This window comes from Hoplias malabaricus, chromosome 16 (assembly GCF_029633855.1).
Source record: "Hoplias malabaricus isolate fHopMal1 chromosome 16, fHopMal1.hap1, whole genome shotgun sequence".
In the NCBI taxonomy this organism is placed as follows: domain Eukaryota; kingdom Metazoa; phylum Chordata; class Actinopteri; order Characiformes; family Erythrinidae; genus Hoplias; species Hoplias malabaricus.
The window spans coordinates 6287842-6309425 of record NC_089815.1 but is presented as its reverse complement, the minus strand read 5'-3'; the positions used below and the strand labels follow the sequence as shown (position 1 = coordinate 6309425).

The 21584-nt window shown below is 43.2% G+C and overlaps 1 protein-coding gene across 6 annotated transcripts in view; it reads right to left on the bottom strand.

Annotated features, from left to right (window-relative positions):
• The window catches only part of neo1a (neogenin 1a), a 159477-nt gene that overhangs the window by 59751 nt on the left and 78142 nt on the right, over window positions 1–21584 (bottom strand). For all 6 annotated transcript variants that reach the window (XM_066647223.1, XM_066647222.1, XM_066647227.1 and 3 more), the window contains exons 3-4: window positions 12417–12692; window positions 9050–9200 (exon numbers count right to left, since the gene is read on the bottom strand). In XM_066647223.1, coding sequence (XP_066503320.1) covers window positions 9050–9200; window positions 12417–12692 — 427 coding nt within the window. The remainder of the gene's footprint in view (window positions 1–9049; window positions 9201–12416; window positions 12693–21584) is intronic.

Genomic DNA, 21584 nt, shown 5'->3' with positions numbered 1-21584 from the left:
CAAACCAGACTGGTACGACCAACAAGATCCTGTATCACATACGCACGTTGGTTGCCATGGTGATGGCATATCTGTGCATCAGAATATGAGTGTGTGGCAGGGAAAAGAGATTTCCTTATTGTAAATATTGACTGACAGACCCCCAGTGCATCAGATTTGGAATGACTTACAGACACAATTCCAGATAAAAAGTCAGGTGTCAGCAGGTTTTTTGCCATTCAGACGGTAGACACCAGCTATGCAAAAAAAAAAAAAGTCACACTGTCATGTGCAGAATTCTCTGCCTAGAATCCTCTTTTGACTGAGAAGCTCAGCTTCCACCGGAGTCGAGAGTTCCTGTCAGGTATTAGTTGGTTATTTTTACCGGGAGGTTATAAACTCGGAATCTCTGGGTGTCCGGTTCGATGTTTTATCCTGTACGACATGCGGAAGTGTGCCTCAGATGATATCCCTTCCTTGAGAAGAGAAACTGGAGAGGAGTAGAAAAATCAATATGGAGAGAAAGCCCCGTCTCGAGAAGCAGCTGGAGAATATTTATTTTTGCCGGGTCTCATTATTGTGAAGGCCCACGAGGGGCTGAGGCACACTGCAGCTCTGTGTGCTTTATTGTAATGTCAGAGCCTTCGCTAGTAAAGCCAGGCTTTGATTAGAGCATTACGATACAGCCCCGAAGCCACAACCTGTGTAATATTCAGACATTAGAAGTCTGAATGCCAAGGCGGACGCGGTTGGAGGTCTAGGATCTGTCATTAGCCACAGAGTGCAGTGAGAGGTCAGGAAGCATCGAGAGGGAGAGAGAGTGGGTGAGAGAGAGGCACTCCCACAGGTGTGGAGAAAACAGAAGGAGAAGTGAGGAGAGAAAGATAGAGAGGAAAATAAGAGAGAGAGCCCTGGAAAAGGCCACAATGCTCCAGTGACAAAGAACAGCTGGCGAACGGAACGGTTTATTCAGCATCCAGACTCCACATGTAGCCTTCCCACTGTTAAAGCACAGAGCAAATGTTACTGCAGTACTGTCATCAAAATTCTAAACTTTTAAAAAGCAGAGAAAACTATGCAAATCATTTTCTGCTAGCTAGAGGTGGGTGACATGCCAAACAGACGACATTACAGTACACAGTATGTGTAAAAGACTACCATAACCTCAAAATGGTGAACGGAGGCAGCTGCACAAGCCTAAGGCCACCAGAAATGTAGTTGCATTTTCATTGGCTTAGGGCCACACTACCCATCATAAGTTTGGACACATCATCTCATTAGTCATTGGTGGAATAGGGCTAGTCACTGTATAGACCTCGGCACAACCCGAGTTATGGTCATTCCACATGACGACCTCATGAAGTTGATTGAGAGAACGCCAAGTGTGTGAACCTAAAGCATAAAACATATTCTGGTTTGTTGAACACTTTTTTGTTCACTACATAATTCCATATGTGTTCCTTCATAGTTTTAATGGCTCTCATATTCATTTACAATGTAAAAACTAATAGAAAAACAAAGAAAAACCCTTCTGACTGGTAATGTAGATTCACAATATGTGGAAAATGGCACCCTCCCTGAGTGGGCGTGTCCAAACTTTAGATGGGCACTGTATATAACAATATAAAATGTTTAAAAAACAATGACATCTATATATTTCAATATAGATTATTTACAGCACCTGTCACTGACTGATGGTCATTGCAGTGTGTTGCCGTCAGTAAATTGCACTCAATTTTAAAGTTAGTTTAAAAATATTAATAAAGCCATGAGTTTTTTTTTATGGTGATGTCATGTTGCTTTCACTTATTGGCCTTTTATCTGTGGCTTTTTTATTGTTCATATCCATTTCAGAATTATATCGTATTGAGCGAAATTAAGAAATATACTATGAATTTTGCCCATATTGTCCAGCTCTAACATCCGTGTATCTTTTTGCATTGGCTCTGGTACTGGTCCAACGTGAACCCAGAGACTGCCTCCTTCTACACATCATGCCAAAACAGCATGATTGTGATTGGTCCTACTGCAGAAGTAGGCGGCTCTTGGCCACGTTAGGTGGCGAAAGAAGCCACTCTCCCTAAAGACTCTGGCAACGAGTGAAATGTATACACACTGGTTGTCATGGGAATGTTGTAAGCAAAAGTATGACCATGAGACAAGGAGAAGTATGATTTTCTTGTCATCACAAGAAGCAATAAGACCAAAACTTTGAACACCACCCCTGCAAGGAAGTTCAACTGCATTCAACCTTCCCATAAACAGAAAGTCTCTCTCTGTCTCTCTCTCTAACCATTTGTCCTTTGCAGGACCCAGCCTATAGTTACACGCTGAAAAGCCCCAGAGACTCCAAGCCTGCCATTATCTTCCCCATTCTGCCAGCTAGTGAGTCATCACGGGGCTTGTGGAGCACATCCCAGTTTAGACGACGGGCAAAATGTTGGGCCAGGGAAGCAGGACATTTGGTGGAGCTCCATGGTCAATAAAACCATGTTTGGTTTAAAAAAAAAAAAAAAAAAAAAGACACTTTTCCCAGTCTACTGATGAGTCGAGTCAAAAGCCACCATCTGTTTGGACAGGCGGGCTGCACTGACTGTGTTTTCTGTGCCCAGAGGGGTAAACCAATTCAGTCAGGGTCCAGGTCATGAAGCTACAGTTCCACAAAATGTATCAACAAACTGCAACAAAGTTCAGCGAAAACAGCGCTTACATCTGATCTGACTGTGGGTATGTCGCTTAATTAGTTCTATCTATTTCAGCTTAAATACACTGTCATACAGGATTTAAAGGCACTAAGAAACCAAAGTGTATTGTAATGAAATTGTATATTCAAAACAACAATATGCAAACACTGTAATGGCTTTTAAAAAACGCTTTGCCTCCCAAATCATTCACGTTACTGCGACCAAAACAGATCCTTAACCGAGAAACTATGACGATTCGTGTATGCCAGACTCTGTTTGGTGCAGTGGAATGGTTTACACTTGCCATTAAAATGCTTTCTGTATCTGAACCTTATGCTTACATCTACTTATAAGAAAGAAATAGCTGTGCTTCTGATTGGAATGTGTTTTGATGATTAACATGGTCAGAGCACACAGGCTCATTCTTAATGTCAAATATAAACAAACAAATATAAAAAATGAGGCAATTCCTCTTAAAGATGAGTCTTAAAACTAATACGGCTGTGCCATTTTTCTTGATATATATTTGTCTGCTTTTTGCCTTAATGAATAACTTTGTAGCTTCCATCCAACTACGGCAGCTACATGTCCGTAAGAATAAAAATCTTTGAAAGAGCCAATTTCCAGATTCCCTGCTTATGACACTGTACCCTTCCTGACACTGTGTTTCTAAACTCTCTCTCAAGTCCAGCTCTGACAGATGGAGTTATCAGGGGTTCATCACTTTGTGCAAATTCATCTCTGGCCTTCTGTCCAGCAGGATGTGTGGGTCTGAAGCTCCACTTTCACGCACTCCTCTAACACCAAAGCTATAAATTATACATGCAGAAACAGAGAGCCGGCGACAGCGCTAGCACTCACTGTAAATATTGTTAATACCGACACTGAACAAAAAAGCAGCAGAAATTATAGGCCATTACCACTGATAAGCGGCTCTCCCAGCGCTTCTCTCGAATTCATTTGGCCCCTTCTTTGCGGAGGATAGTTGGGAGAACGTACAGTGATTGACCCCAAATTGGATTTTAAATAGGGTTTCAGAGAGTGAGCGCAGGAGTGCCGCACGGAGACAAAGAGCGAGGGGCTGAACGACAGCGTTGGTGGGTGATTTCTGACAGGGGTGGAGGATTCAGCAGTCCAGACACATTTACATCAAAACTCAAAACAGACTTATATTGCTTGGCTTTTAAAAAGAGCTGAGTTTAATAAATTAAATGCAACACTGTGGAGCAGCTGCAGATGATCCTAATCTCACCATGCACCATGCTCAATGCCAAGCACTGGCTAGAGGGGTAAAGCCCCCAGGGCATATTGTTTTTTAGACAGAGAGGCATGTAGCTCCCTCCATCATTTGGGGCTCATTGAGTGGCTTTCGTGAACCATAACCATTGAACATCTGTACCTTACCTCAACAATGCTCTTGTTGCTGAACGCCACCGGCATCGCAGGGCATCAAATACTCATCCAGTATATGACTTATTTGATCTTTCTTCTTGATGTTGGTTTCTTTAGTAAGGATCTGTTTACATCTGGTAATATAATCTGGATAATATCTGGATATATTTAGACCAGATTCTGTTTACACTTGTGATATAAATCCATGCCCACCCTGACCAGATGAGATCTGATTATACTTTTCCATGTAAAAAGCAAACCAACCTGAACATCACTTCCGTTTTCCTTCCTCTAACCAGCGTCTCACCATGATCTCTCACCTGCTGCTCCCAGTGTATTATACACTCTCAAAACTCTAGAATAAAAACTGAAAACATGTTCTGAATCATCAGAGGATCGTGCCTGTGATTTCTGCCTGAGTGTCCACGACTGTCCAGAGTCATTTTTGAACGCAACAGAGATGTCAAGACCGGTTGGAAAAAACTGATTCCTTTTTTGCAGACATCGAATAAATAGAAGACGACCGAAATCCCAGTTAATTTGTGGAAAATATAATACGATTTCAATATGCATTGTTTTTCTGTACAGATCACAAGGACATTTATCATAATGAGACTCAGGAGTCTCAGAAGTATCCGTGTGGAGAAGCTAGCTCTGGTATTACTAGGTACCTGATCAAAATGAGTGGAATGGTCAAACCCTACTACATCCCCGAAACAGCGCAGACACTCCAGACTCAATCCCAGCCCCGTGACCTAGTGTTATTGGCAGACTGCATAAACACTGCCCTGCTCCTGACTGTGTCAACACAACAAACACCATGACATTTCGAGGTGGGACAGAGGCTACAAAGAGTCGAGATGGGTCTGGGGTTTGAAAGTTGATTTACATGCAGCGTCAGACCTGTCGCCCCATACATTATTCATTACTCATTCCCCTTTATTGATGGTAGAGGATTCTATTAAGCCGTTCTGTTACGTTCAAAACAGCCCAGTGCCTTCCTACCCCCGGCCTGATCCAGTGACTATTTTAGCGCTCTGTCTGTGAAATGCAATATTGGCTAATCGAATCCATTTTCATGCTGTTGTAGCGCTTAAATAAACCGTTAGCATAGGCCACGTCCTCCTCGGCATTCACACAAAAAAGACCATTACACACAACACCAGGAGGCGTATCATTCAAATAGCAACAACTGCTTCATGGATATTTCTATTGCTGTTTACAGATTAGCAACCGATTTTACCTGAGATGACAACTGGTCAATAAAGCATACGATTCAAATTTTAAGCCTTAAAATCCAATTAATCCTTTAACAAAATCAAAAAAGTCATGGTGATGGAGCTTCCTCCCCTCTGTCCCTGTAGCAGAAACGAAAGCTTAAGCACTTGCAGACACATTTTTTCCTGATTTCTTAACAGTCTTTCTGAAGTACCCCAGCCACACTTCAGATGGAAGGCAATTCTGAGCCGGGCTTACTCAGCCGCAGCAGCATGTACACTTTCATCTCTGTTCTCCGCTCTTTCATCTGCCTCCTCTGCCTCTCAACACCTCTAATCCCCGTAACACATCCAGTCACACTGCTGCCACCTCCAGAGTTACAGCACCCAGCTACGACTGCAAACACGAGGCTCTGAAACATTACTGTAAAACATTACTGATGAAGATATTCATATTCATAATTATTGATGCACACAAATCTTGGGGGACATTCAAGACACGTTTGGCCAAAACAAACTTAAGCAAATGATTCCAGTAAAGTATTTTATGTGCCACAAAACCCGTGAAAGCTAATAGATGTTTCTTTGAGATGTGAAAAACAATGGTATCATCTGAAATTTATAATGGAGCATCACTGGAAAGCTCAACACACTTGGAGAGCACTAACAGCCCTTTTCCACCAACATGGAACTGGTTCAGTTCACATTCGAGAACCTAATTTGGATCCGTTTGGCACATATCCACCAACACACCAACTGGTTCCCGAACCAGGACGGCTTAGAACTCGGCACCATTCACACGTAGGGCTGGACGATATAGCCAAAAGTTATATCACGATATATATTTATAAATTTCAACCGGTATGATATAATTTTGATATTGACATAAACAACATAAAAGCCACAGAAAAACTGCGAAGAACAAACAAGAAACATGACATCACCATCAAACCTAAACCTATTGGCTTTGTCAATATTAATAGTTTTAAACAAATGTTAAAGTTAAGGGCAGTGAACTGGGCAGAACCCGCTAATGACCGTCAGTCATTGAGGGATGCTGTAAATAATGTATACTTGCTATATTAAAAATGTGTTTTAAAGCCATATCATTGTTATTAAAACATTATACATAGCGATATACATTGATATTGAAGTATTGTCCAGCCCTGTTCACACGTATATTAGAACCCTCTGTAAAATTGTAAAAAACATGATATTTATTTATGGCTCTGGTTTTAAAATCAGACCGAGTGGAACCTAGCAACGCCAACCCTCCCCCCCCCCACTGATCCAAGAATCCTGATTGGAATGGAACTGGAATGGAATTCTGTTGGTGGAAAAGTGACAAATGAGTGACAATCCTGAAAAGAATTTTGTAAGAAAATGAAGAAGAAATCTATCATAATTGAAAGCATGGGAGACTGATGAGTCAACTGCAGTTCCAGATCCAAAACGCTTCCTTAAATACAGTCACAGCTCACCCACCCGGCCCCTCAAATGCTCCACTCCAACTCTGTCTGCTAATGAGAGCCTCCTTCCAAATCCGAGCCCTTCTGTCCCTCTACACCATCCCAATTACTCCCCACCAGCCCTCCGCCTCCAAAATGTGTCCTTGAGCGAGGCAGCTGGGGACACACTAACTCAACCCCTAACTCCACAACACTTTCTAATTGTCAGTCATGAACAAGGGAGTGCTCTTTCTCTTCTCTCCTCTAATCAAGCTTGTGAGCGTGCAGGCATGTGCGGCACTGAAATTACCTCCGCGGCCTGTTCTACAAGTATATTCGCTAATTAACGAATAAGCCAGCGAATATACTCACCCCAGGGATATTGACGATCAAGGTAATGAATACTGTAATTATTACAACAAAGTTAACAGCTAAGCTATTATTTATCCCCCAAACTGTCAGTCAGTGTCTAAGCACGAGGCGCTGTTCCACGTAGACTTTGTCGTGATAAATTTGTTAGAAGAAGAGGTTGGATGGGATGACAGCCCGTGAGAGAAAGACATACAGAGAGAGAAGGAAGGACTAAAATACAAATGTAAAGGTTTGGTGAAAATTGTCATTTATTTTTTAATCAGGGTTCCCACCAGGTCCATGACCTCTGATAGATTTTCATTCTGAAAGTGATTATCAGTGAGGTCCACTATGAGCAGCGTGTGTGTGTTGTGTAACTGTTATCCATCTTTTCAAACAGAAGTGGAATCGATATTTAATTTGAAATAAAGGAAAGGAGTTTTGTGTGTTCTCCCTGTGTCTGCGTGGGTTTCCTCCAGGTGACTGTCTGTGAGGAGTGTGGTGTGTTCTCCTTGTGTCTGCGTGGGTTTCCTCCGGGTGACTGTCTGTGAGGAGTGTGGTGTGTTCTCCCTGTGTCTGCGTGGGTTTCCTCCGGGTGTCTGTCTGTGAGGAGTGTGGTGTGTTCTCCCTGTGTCTGCGTGGGTTTCCTCCGGGTGCTCCAGTTTCCTCCCACAGTCTAAAAACACATGTAGGTAGGTGGATTGGCGATTCAAAGGTGTCCTTAGGTGCAAGTGCATGACTGAATGTGAGAGTGTGTGGCGCCCGGTGAAGGACTGGTGCCCCCTCCAGGGTTTTTTCCCACATTGCGCCCAGTGATTCTGGGTAGGCTCCGAACCCACTGCGACCCTGAACTGGATAAGAGGTCACAGACAATGAATGCCCAGCTCTGACTCACTATGGTGCCAGACTGAAGATGGAGTAAACAGTAGGGTTCATACAGATTTTTTGAAGGGCTCCAGGTGCAAACAGACATATTTTTACTGGAGTGTAGTTTAGTTTGAATAATGTCAGGCTACAGTCTGTTTAAATGTGGATCTAACTACAGTCAGATTTAGTGTATTTCTTCAGACAGCTGTGGATTTCAGACTGAATTCGATTCACTATAGTCCACTTCACATAGAATATTATAGAATTACTTTCAGGTTTGGATTTCTGCCGGAATGTTACAGGGCTATATTAAGGTTTAGCTCAAGAGTGCTTGACTGAAGCTCCAAAAGGGTGAGAGGAATACAGACAGAGGGAAAGAATGAGAGAATAAAAGAGAGAATGTTGCGAGTCTGAGACATGTTTTGTTTAGTCACCCAGAGGCTTAAAGAAGTAATATATGAGTCAACTAAGGCTGCCTGGATTTGTAAACAGCTTTACACATTTGCTGTAAAGAGTAACATAGCAGTAGTGTGTGTGTGTGTGTGTGTGTGTGTGTGTGTGTGTGTGTGTGAAAGAGAGAGACATTTGCTGTCTCTGAATGACATTAACACCTCTCTGGGCAGGCGCCATCCCTCTAATTATTTACTCTAGCAGCTGGTTACAGCCACAAGCCAACTCTGCCGACAGACCGACAGACAGACAGACATACGCACTGTCCTCGAACTGGTCCATCACTGGTGGCACACTGCTGAGTCTTGCTTAACGGCATAACATGTCAGACACAGAGAAATCAATGCCTTGTACAGATATAGACTTTCATTTGATATCTACCACTTGACACTCACTCTGCCAGACTAGAAATGCAGCAACACTCATCTATTAACAAGCCAAGGCCACCTTAAACATGGTGCATTATACATAGAGAATTGAGATAGTGTTGGTTATGAAATGACATGCTTTGAACACATTTTCCATCGTTTGAGGGACAAAAATAAATAAATAAAAAAGGATAAATCGACAGCATTTTTTGGATATTCAATAAAAAAAAACTATAATAAACAAAACAAATGAATTAATTATTATTATATTATAAATATATATATATATTTACCTTTCGTCAATGGGTTGGTCATTGTGCGTCCATCTCACATAAGCCGCAGGGTAGCTGGTTACCACACAGGGCAGCAGGACACTGTCCCCCACCACCCTGGACACAGGACCAGGCTTCCTGAGGAACTGTGGCCCTCGTTCTTCCCACGTTTCTGAGGATGAGAAGAAAAGCACAATGAGCCAGATAGTTGTGTTGGGAATGTGCTCAAACTTTTTGGCTGTGTAGAGTGTGTTAATACGTTATTAGGGCATTTGGTCCATAACAGTGCTGTGCTACTACTGGAGTTCTGTAGTTATGGAAGGGAGGGCCCTCAGGGCTTATAGAAGAAAAGTGAAACACAGGGGTTTAGTCTCAAATCACTCCATACTCCATATGTAGTGCACTACGCAAGTCACGAAATGACCAGATTTCAACAGTGAATTATATATTCTCAATACAGCATTTATGCTTCTTCATACATAAGAATCTGAAATCTAGTGCTAACTGCATGTACACAGTAGTTTTATGAGTTATGACGTTCACTACAGTATATAGGGAGTGAGGAGGTATTTCCGTTTCAGCCAGAGACAGCCACGATATGTGACGTCAGCATTTCCAAAAATATCTATTTACTTTCATCCACATGCGGTAGAGGGTTTTTGGGAAAAAAAAACAACAAAACAAAACAAAAAAAAAACATCTGAACTGTGTGGATGGGGCCTGAGTCATTCTCCCCGACTTCAGAGGCTTTGGCGTGGATGGATGAAGTGGAGTTTTGAGTGAAGAATGGTCACTGACCCTAAGAAGAGCACACCCTGCTTGACCTCTTGGCCTCTGGAAACCTTCGTGTTTGAGGTCCTAAGTCAGGCCATTACTCTCTGTCCACCCTCCGGGCCACTGACCGCGCTAAGTATCGCGAGTATGTTTGGTTTTGTGGAAATGAAAGCATTCCATTATCTGAATTTCTTGTTGTGGAAGCGCAACTGCGTTATGCTGCAATAGGTTTCGGCTCTGGCTGCGTATATTCACAGATAACGGCTCCAGGTGACAGTGCTCGAGGGTCTGATTTATGTCTTCTAATATCTTACTCAGCTCTCGGAGCTGAACTGCCCGCGTAAATAACGCTGCATACTCAGGACCTGACATAAAGGAATTCAGCCTTCTTTTGGTTTAGAATGAATTACGTTGCTCTCTTTGATAACCCCATACAGGGCTGTCTCCCGGCTGGAAGCCAACTCTAATCTCACTCCAAATCTTTCTCGTTCCCTCTCTCTGTAAAAGGGCATAGTAAATCAAGCCAACATGCTTTTCGTACCTTTGCTCAATAATGAAAAACTTTCCTCTGGACGACCAATAAGAAGAGCCTCTCTCTCTCTCTCTCTCAGTCCATTTGTAAATGCTTTTAGGAAACATTCTCTAATTTCTTCCATTCTCTCAGGCTCAGTAGTCTCTCCCTCTCTTTCTCTCATTTTACCCCCTCCCTCCCTTCCTCTTTCGCTCTCCCATTATCTCTAAGGCTGAAATGGAAAGTGCATGCTAAATTATGTCAATAGTTGTATGGTACCCACAGTGTAATAAAATGAAGAGGGACTTTCCACTGGCCAGTCAGTGAAAGACCAAAGTAATAAACAGGCATACACCACTGAATACAGATGTGCGCATTAAAATATTTATGATACAGACACTGCTCAAAGTGACTGTGGACCGTTTTAGAATTTAAGGGCCCACTGATAGAGGCTGAAAGCCACAGAGAGGCAAATGTCGGCGTGGGTGCCCTCAGACACACTCTACTGTACTGTCTTTAAACAGTTTAAAGATCATTGGTACAATCCAAAACATGACCACAGGAGTCACACAAGCTAAAGTCTAATATATGGCGCTTTTCCACTGCATGGAACCTACACAACTCTACTTGATTCAGCACGGCTCTTCTGCTTCTCAAATCTGGTCCCTGGGCCCGGGTACGTTTTCAGTCCCAGCTCACTCCGGGTTCCAACCGTGCCAAGTAAGTACAAAACGGTGATGTGTAAACCCTGCAGAGAACTGATTGGCCAGAGAGACGTGTCAATCACCACAAAATGCAGAGCTCATTCAAAACCAGCACAAACCACCGCTTGTAAAATCTTTTAAGTTACAGCCGCTTTCACATTTATTTTTAATCGAACTCTCGACGGCAGCTCGTAACTTTACCTCAAGGTGTTATGAAGAGGTTTTAATGCTCCTTGGCCCGATTGCAGATGACAATTTCCAATGAAAGCAGAATGTGCAACACAGAAAACTGATCTGTGAGAACTGGGGCGCGGAGCTGTGTTCAGTCCAAAAAAACTAAAGAACACAGGAATACACGATGAGTAAACAGCGGCTAACTTTACCACCACCATTGTTGTGGTTTTCAAAGCCAGTGATTCTTCTTAGAGATGTCACCGGAAAAGCAACTAGCTTTAAGCCGAACCCATGTGGTGGAAAAGCACCAAAAGTGTAGATATACCACATGACCATATCCTTAAAGACAAGAAACTAATAAATTCATGATTAAGTTACTGCATTTGAGCAAATAATTATTCTATAATGGAGAAGCAGCTGCCTTTTTTCACATTTTTCAAGAATAAACAGCAAACATGTATCATGGCACTGAATTCTTCCCACAATTCAAAAACACATGTTGGTAGGTTATCTGACTGTGCTGCTCATAGATGTGTCTGGGTGACGGGGCGAGTGTGTGATCCCCTGTGAAGGAAGTGTTCCATCCTTGCGCCCAATGATTCCAGGGTCCAAGAGGACTGAATGAATGAATATATGTTGTGTCTAAATTTTGCTTTGACATGATTAGTAAAAAATAGTAGTGATGTCATGATCTAATTTTTTTTGCCCCTGATCTGAGTCTTTTAACATTGAGTATCTGCCGATACAGGGTCCAAATCGATAGTTCAAGACTAGAGTAGAGTAGCCTAATATTCACAGTCACAACAAATAATAAACAACAGTCCCGGCTCAGTCCAGCTATGGCTGCAGCATCAGACTTTCATGAAAACTCTGCAGAGGGCTTTTATTTTGAAATGACAGGAATGATACAGGAAGTGAAAACGTGATGACGCCCGACTGTGGTTGCCAGCAGTCAGATCAGATCACAACAACATTTACAACGTGTGCTACATTTTAGAAACCCCAGTGCTGGAGGGAATATTCACATTGGTCACGAGGAGGATTAAGGAATGTGAGCTTAGAGGAAACAGAGGATCAGATTTAAGACCGAGCTCAATAAAGCCGATACAGATCAGTAAAATAATGCTGTGATTGGCCCCCATACCGATCTTTGAGATCCCTGTATAATAGCAATAATATCATATGAACAATAACAATGATAGTAAAACATGTTCGTTGTGATTACCAGGCAGGATCTGGAGTACCGCCTCCTCACTGGTCTTGGTCGGTCCGGCATTTTCCAGCACACAGCGGTACAGACCTCCATCCTTCTCTGTGGCGTTGCTGATGGCTAGAGCTCCGCTGGGCAAGGTGTACACTCTCTGGTCCAGCAACACTGGTTCCTTATCCTGTTCCCAGCGGATGAAGGCCACCAAGTCGGGGTTGACCTCACAGCTCAGCACCTGGCTGTCCCCTATCCGCACCGACGCTGCCTCAGGCTGCCCAGAGAACCGAGGAGTACCTGCCAGATCAAAAAAAGCAGGACAATATGACTCAGAGAAATACAACAAGAATTAAAAAAAAAACCCAGAATTCATTACTGTGCTGATCCAGGATAATGTTCCTCAGCAAGAACAGACACACTACATTCATTAATAATGCAACCCAGACACTGTTTGCGATTCTCGCCCACTTTCAAGTCTGAGTAATTATTTTCCTTCCATGTTTGGAGATAATGATTTGAGTCCCGTTGGCAAACAATAGCGCTTCCAATTAAAGATGGAGCAGTAGACACCCAGGTTAATTTGACTAATGCCGTTTTTCTTGTGTAGATGAAAGCAGAGGACCAAGGATACCCTTAAACAACTGAGGCATTTAAGTGTTTTGGCTGGCTCTGAGAGACTGGGCCTGTCTGTAGCACAGTCCAAGAAGAAGATAAGGTGGTGATGGGCTGCTAACCCACAGATTTCTATCTCTCTCGCCTTCCTAACTAGTGAGACATTGCTGTTAATTGCAGTAGGACGCAAGCCTCACCGTTTGTGTTGTCATGAACATTCAGCACACCAACACTGAACACTAAACAAGATGGCAACTCACAATCAACATTAGGCAGTGCTGACAGACAGCAGGGCTGGGCGATTATTAAAAAATGAATAAAAATTGACATTCAGAACCTCTAATTGATGTAATCTGGCCTATTAACCGATATTTCTTTTTAATTGTTTTTTCCTTTTTTTTTTAAATTAATTTTGTTATGTCCCCATTCTCCCTGTGTCTGCGTGGGTTTCCTCCGGGTGACTGTCTGTGAGGAGTGTGGTGTGTTCTCCTTGTGTCTGCGTGGGTTTCTTCCAGGTGACTGTCTGTGAGGAGTTTGGTGTGTTCTCTCTGTGTCTGCGTGGGTTTCCTCTGGGTGACTGTCTGTGAGGAGTGTGGTGTGTTCTCCTTGTGTCTGCGTGGGTTTCCTCCAAGTGACTGTGAGGAGTTTGGTGTTTTCTCTCTGTGTCTGCGTGGGTTTCCTCCGGGTGCTCCGGTTTCCTCCCACAGTCCAAAAACCCACGTTTGTAGGTGGATTGGCGACTCAACCGTGACCGTAGGTGTGTGTGTGAGTGAATGTGTCCGTGGGTGTGTTGCCCTGTGAAGGACTGGCGCCCCCTCCAGGGTGTATTCCCGCCTTACGCCCAATGATTCCAGGTAGGCTCTGGACCCACCGCAACCCTGAACTGGATAAGCGCTTACAGATAATGAATGAATGAATGAATGTATGTTATGTCCCCCACTGTGAGTTCATGTACTGTCCCCTTAAAACCACACGTTATTCTGCCTCATCCAATTTGCCACATGGAAGCAGCATGAAGGAGAACCTCAACACTGAGGCCAACTGAGCGACTCGAGCAGCTTGTACCAAAGAAAAATGTCTGTCGTTTACATGTGTTGATTTTAATGAAGACGACACTGAACATAAAAACATCAAATATAAACTGTTTCCATGTCCAAAGTTAATCTTACATTTGAAATTTGAAACACTCACATCACTACATATAAAGAGTGCATGGGTAAAAAAAAAATACCCCAGTGAACTATTAGGGTAAAACTACTAAATTAAAATAATCATTCATTAAATCGCAATCCAATTAATTGTGATACTGATTTACTGTGATATTGCCCAGCTCTAGCAGACACTTATATTTGACACGACTTCCAATCTGTACAAAAACGTACACATCCATTAATAACGTTTTTGATTTAGAAGTACACCAGAGTCTTCAGCGTTGGATTTAAAGCGTATATTAAAAATGCAGCCACGTACACCTTCCCAGTTTCGCAGTAAGCACCTCACGCTGGGCTCTCACTAAATGGAACATAGCTATGGAATTTCAAAGCAAGCCTTTAAAATAATGTCTGAAAGGTGATCTGGCTCCAGCTGGGAAGGAAGCCAAGTCCAGCATGAGATACGCTACAGAGGCAAAGAGGAAAGAAAAGTAGTTTCATGGAGGGCCAGCGAGAGACTCAGACATTTGCATTACAATGAGGCTCTCATATGCAGAGATTATGATTTTTGGATTGGGCTGTAGCAATCATTAGCCTTCCCTCATCAAGGCAGTGTGTGTATGTGTGTGTTGAGGAGAGGAGGGGGCCTGACTTCATCACTCTCCTCTATCCCACAGACTGGAGGGCCGAACAGTGCCTCGGCTAACACAATCGACTCCACTTAATCACAATCTGCAGTCCATCGACAGGTCAGCTGCTCTCTCTGCACTCGCTAGGTGTCTGTATCCATCAGCGTACACTGTACTGATGAGCCTCACACTCTCCTCTCTGCGCTGGAGAAGACGCTATTGGCATTTGCTTTAGCGGTAGCACCAGAGCCAAAGCCACAGCTGCTCAGAAGAAAGTGCTATCGCACAGCAAGACACTTCAATCTGCATCAGCACTGTCCAGCTTTAAGGCTACTTATTATTTCTTTAAGAGGACACAGGAGGCAAGATGGGGGAAAAAACCTAATTTAATCTCTTCAATCTTTCCTTGCTTCTCTCTCCTTTCCCTCCCTCATCTTTTCTCTGCCTCTGTTTCTTGGCTTTCCCCTACCACTCTGTCTCTTTCCCTTTCCTCCGGCACTCACTCTCACCCTATACTGACTCTCCCTTTCTCCCCAATTTCGCTTCTCTTCCTTCTTGATCTGTGTTCTTCTCTCCTATTCTTTGTTCTTTGTCTCTGAACTCTCTTCACCTCACTGTCTCAGTTTTGGAATTTTCCATATGTCTCTCTCTCTTTCACAGTCTCTACTCTCCAGCTCTTTTCCACTCTAATTTTTGTTCTCTTTGTCTTATTTTCACACTCCACCTCCTCTTTCTCTCCATTTTATCCTAGCACCCTCTCTTCTGTGTGTGTGTGTGTCTGTGTGTGTGTGTGTTAGTGTGCGGATATGCTATCAGCTGAACAGAGCACACTATATGGCTTTAATTCTGCTCTGCAGGTCTGAGCTGTGGACGTGCTCAGAGACAGGACGGGCCCAGCGTTTTGCCCCAGTTTAATCCTTTTAGAAACACCACACAACGTCACTTACCACACAGTTGCTCACATTCATTCCGCTACACACACTTTACAGAGCACCCTGCCTCAGAGATGCTTGACTGTCTTTATTGGAAAATTAAAACAGACAGAGAGAGAGAGAGAGAGAGAGAGAGAGAGAGAGGGAGAGAAAACAAGCTCCAGACATAACTTGTTGCTACTTCAGTAAACAAAACAGTCTCAGTTCAGCGCTCTGCTCCAGAGTTTGAGTCTGATTTCCAGCAGCAGTGGGGACACACAGCCTGCTGCTGTTCTATTCTGCCCTCGTCCGAGTGTTTCCTATGGGTTCATCCAAGAGAAATATTTACACAGTGATTCATAACAGTGGTGTGGATGCGACAAGAGAACGACGCCTGTAACAAGAGGATGGACCTCACACACACAGACACCCACACGGTAAGAGAGAGGATGCAATATTACACTGATATACACTTGATATGTACTATACACTGCTAATTATAGAAACTACATACATTCAATATGCTCCATGCTACGCTAACTTGCTCGCTAATTTGCGCATACATGGTGCCACAGAGGGCACAGAGTGTACTCGGGTTAACCAGAGTATGTGGAGGTGCTGTAATTCGAGGTATGAAGCTGACAAAATGAACTATAGCTCGGCCGCGCTGTTGTAAGTAGGTTGTTATAGTTTTCGGGTGGAGTGCTGGGGGAGCAGAGTGTTTATTGTTGTTATTTTTCCTGCTGTGGAGCCTGAATAAGAGGGGAGTGGTGTGTTGTCGTTATCGACCGCCCCCCACCCCCAAAAAGGAAATAAAATAATTAAATAAATAAAAACACAACAAACAAATAGCTGAATATTTGGGCCAGCTTTACCAAATAGCTACATAAGGAAATGCAACACTTGCAAAATAGCTGCTGAGTGGACAGTTTGCTAAAAGGAATTTTTCTTTAACGTGTTTTTATCCGTTAACTTTGTCCTTAAAAAATAAATAAATAAATAAAAATGAGACATAACCACCCGGTCTGAAAGTCCACAGAACTTGAGCACACATTTACTGCACTGGCCACCAGCACAAGAGAGGTCACTCTCACTTTCACACTTTGACCCCAATACTGCTTGGAACCTACAAACAAACAAACACACAAACGCCCACTCCGCCGAGGCCCAGCCTGCGTGCATTGACAGAGCGATCAGAGTTTATTGGCAGGACACTCGAGTGATTTGATTGCGGTAGACTGCATTAGAGGCAGCTCAGTGGCCCTGGAGCCTCCCGCCTCTCGTTTACAAGCGGGACTCTGTGGAGAGAGGCAATCTGCCTCAGCCAGTACACACGAGTGAGAAAGAAAGCGATCGATGGGGTGATGAGAACTTCTCTCGCTCACATACCAAGTCTATAGCCAGAGTTAAATAGCAGAATAAATGTTGGTAGCCATCTCCAATAGATATATAAATATATATCAATAATTCTGTATTCAAATGTAATTTGAGGTATGTAGATGTCTGGATTAAAAATAAGGACAAATTTGATGCAGCAAATGTGAAGCATGTGACGACCCAAGCAGTAAAAATCTATTCGGACCCGACTACTTTAAGACCCTTCGACATGAACAGGGCCCCACCAGTCCCAATCTACAGCCCTCACACTGACAGGAGAAATCTCAGCGAGTATTAGGTCTCCACTACCCTGCTGAGATGAAGCCCATTGGCCATGGTCACTCTCTCCCAGGACTCTTTGGACGCTCCTTTATCGGTCTTTAGAGGAGGCAGGCGGCTCTTGAAAGCCCCCGGAATATTTACAGGCGGGTGGACAAACGGCCCCTTCCATTTGGAGGTGGGCTTTTCGAGCACAAGAACCCATGAATGGGGCTCCACCGGGCTTGAATTTACAAGAGCTGTTAAGCTCTGGTATGAGGAGATAAATCTGTCGCTGTGAAGGTCTGGAGGTGAAAACAAGTAATGCCACCTCGCAGCAGAGAGCTGGACCACTGGCTGTAAACAAAGGGGGGAAAAGAGGTTGGAGCTCATAACATCAGGGCTGGGGCCCCCTCGGCTACCCGGGGTAAATAAATCCGCCTCCTTTTCTTTTCTTCCTCGCTAAAAAGAGCAGATTAAGTTGCCTCCTGCTTACCTTCATGCAAAATTCATGAACAGGTTAGAGCAATCTTAACATGGCTCCGGTCCAATTTAGAGAGTGCCGAGCTTCAGCCCACTGTCCTATTGTTCGGCTAATAACAGTGCTAAGAATGAGTGAGGGAAGGAGAGCCAAGCGTGACGTGACCCAGTTCACGGCGGAGTCAGTCCGAGACCTGCCCGTCACCTTCCTTGGCTGCTGCATATTTCATGACCCTTACAAGCAGGGATAAATACTTTATGGGAGTACGCAAAGTCTGCTCTGTTCTGAGCTTGAAATGGGATGGTAAATTTAAATAGGCCAAACCAGCATTTCCCAGCAAGCACCTTTGCCCTGCGTAGTTCAGTGTCTTGCCTTCGGTTCCACACAGGGTTCTATTCATCTACTTATTAATAACAATAATAATAAGACAAAGTGCATGCGTAAGAAAGTCGTTTAAATCATATTAAAGTGTGTAAGCCAAGGGTTCTGTCCATGGGTCTTCGCAGGTGTCGTCACGTGTGATAGCTAATGTGATATGTAGTCCTCATTTAGACATTAAAATTAAATAAAATATGGATCTCTGATGCATTCTGCCATGTCGCTCTGTTCATCTGTGTCAGTCAGTAGAGGCGCTCAGGCTGCATCCCATACACCACCATACTGCCTACATAGTGCACATCACAAAATAAGTCTAAAAATACTGCACCCAGACAGTAGACTGGAAAACGTGAATCTTGCAGTTGACAAAAATGATCTTCAACATACACCGCTTTCTAGGGAAACATTTGTGATTAAGCCTTAGTTTGCTGCTGCGTGACAATATCACTCACACTTCCAGACTAAGAAAACTACTCTACTAAACTTGAAGCCTAATCAGAGAAATAATAAAGGCAGACAGTCGCAATAAAACATAATTCCTTTGTTCCAAAACTTTGGAGTACGAGGGAAAGCAGGATCAGATTTACCCTGTGAACAATGGGAAAAGACTGAGACAAAATGCTAAAACTAAGAGTGAAATAACAATTACTGAAGTTTGTATATGATCTGTGTACGAATAACACTCAGATTCAGTTAGAAGAGCAGAGAAACGCATTAGAGACTGACGGTTTTCCATTAGGTTTTATGACGAAAATGCTAATATGGCTAACAGAAGACAACAGTTTTTTTCTTCTCATTATGCAAGTCAGTGCAATCCCCTTACGCAAAGAGTGTTGTGAGACCCTCTCCGTCGATGTGTTTGAGATCATTTCTTCTACTTTCACATCTCTCCACAATAGTACTCAGCACTCTGAAACCAGACAATCAATCCCCAATAAGGCACCCACAAAAATAAATAAATAAAAAAGCAAATCTTTATCCTTCACTGCAGACACAATTTCACAATCTCTCCCAAGTAATCCCAATTTTAATCCTAAAGATGCCAAATACAGGCCAACAGCCACAGAGTGAAGGACCCTGTCAGTCTGCCAAACAAGGAAGGACGTGGCGTACTGCGCCGTTCCTAATAAAACTCATTTACATGATGGTTCAAGTCTCTTTACATGCAGAGGTGATTTAATAACTCTGTTCAAAGGTCCTTTTGTTGCCTACGGCAGGGGCTCCTGATAGCGTGGGCTGTACAGTGACTACCAAAGATCTGCAGCGATGTGATAACAGCGGCCATCTCTCACGACAGCTCAGACACCACCGACTGCCACCGCCGTCTGTTTAATGAGCTAAACTAATGATACAACTTCCTAAGGACAAGAGACACATGCAAATTGCCACAAAGGCCATTGTTGTCCGCCACCTACACGCTCTCCCTGCTCAAGATAGCCCAGTTCGACATGGGAAAACAGATGAGCGCCACGATTCCATAACAGAAGGCATCAAGACAAAGAGTCCACAGTGAAACAGAAGTTTGAAACTCATTAAATGTGACCAGAAGACACTTACACTCCATATTTATTCATACACACGGCAAATTCTGATATGGTGAATTTATATGTGAACAATAGGTTACTACAGTTGACTACAGGGACAGGCAACGACAGAAATGAACAAAATAACACAGCGTAGAGCTCCAGGCCCACAGCCAACTGAGAAAAACATTTAGAGTGACGAGCCGCTGAGATAGCGCTGTACTGAAATCAATGAGGAGGAGGGGAGGGTGTGGTGATGGTTTCCTACCCTCCTCAAAGTTTCATAGTGCAGTTTCTGCAGTTCTGAGGTCAGAGTAGCAGTGACAGAGGCTCCATTCTCCCTATTACAGGTCAGTTAAGTATCACTATGCTCATGAAGCTTTTATTTTTTTGTGAATATATTACATAGAGTACCTTTAATTATTCTTTTTTAATAGACAACATGCCTAACAATCTTTCATTGCTTCTGGAGAATGGAAGTTCTCAACAACGCTAGCGATACAAACACGACTCTAAAGCTTTGTTTGTGCAGCGAGTATTTGAAATGAAACCTGGAGATGGCTGTGTTCTGTCTTTCTCTCTCTCTATTGAACTGTGGCATTACATTTCCCAGGAGGCAAATGACAGTGCGTACCCGTGGGTTATATTCCGTGTCAGTTTCCCAGAAGCGGCTAATAAAAGTGAAATGATAACAGGGCACGGGCATAAATAAACACAGCGTTCCCGTGTGGCTGCTTCTTCAGAGCACTAACAACTCTAACATATTTCCCTGCTCTCATCCTCCAATGCTCCGTTAGCATCTCTACGCTATGCTGCTGATCTTTGACTGGCAGCGAAACAATTGAACTGTTGCACTGCCCCACTACAAGTGAAAAAAATGGTGCTTTGTACTTGTAAACATGTAAACATCTGGTGCTCATTAAAAAGCTGTTTTAACGGAATGATCCCACTTTGTGTTCTGAGCACCCCCTCAATTTTTCCACAAAATATGTTTCTGTTTCTTGTCCCACAACCCCCAGCACCCCTGGATGGAAGGGTGAAAAACAAAACTGTAATGTAGATCCAGAGTAACAACATTTAGCTTCACCACAAAGTATACTACCAGTTCGCACAGCCGCACAATGGCTACGATTATTGACACTTTACACCAATCAGCCCTAGGACCTCTGTTTTTATTATCTACAAATCTAGAATTATTTTTAAACGAGAGAGAAAGAGAAAGAGAGAGAAAGAAAGAGAGAGAGACAGAGAGAGAGAGAGAGAGAGAGAGAGAGAAAGAAAGAGAAAGAGAGAGAGAGAGGAAGAGAAAGAGAGAAAGAAAGAGAGAGAGAAAGAGAGACAGAGAGAAAGAAAAAGAGAAAGAGAGAGAGAGAGGAAGAGAAAGAGAGAAAGAAAGAGAGAGAGAAAGAGAGACAGAGAGAAAGACAAAGAGAGAGGGAGAAAGAGAGAGGGAGAAAGAGAGAGAGAAAGAGAGACAGACAGAGAGAGAGAGAGAGAGAGAGAGAGAGAGAGAAAGACAGAGACAGAGAGAGAAAGACAGAGAGACAGACATAGAGAGAGAGAGAGAAAGAGAGAAAGAGAGAGAGAGAAAGAGAGACAGACAGAGAGAGAGAGAAAGACAGAGAGAGAAAGAGAGAGAGATTGCTGTTTTTTCATTTCTACCCAATGACTTAAACTTGGATAGACTCTGCCTTGTATTCAGAGCCAGTGAAACAAATATTTTAGACTCTAAGGAAAATATCCCCAACATCAGTCCCACCCACTGCAACTGTATGATCCATCTGTCAGTTCCTAATTACGCTGGTTGTCAGTCAAACAGGATACAAACAGGAGGCCTTCAATTCAGTTCCTGAAAGTCTTATCACAGTG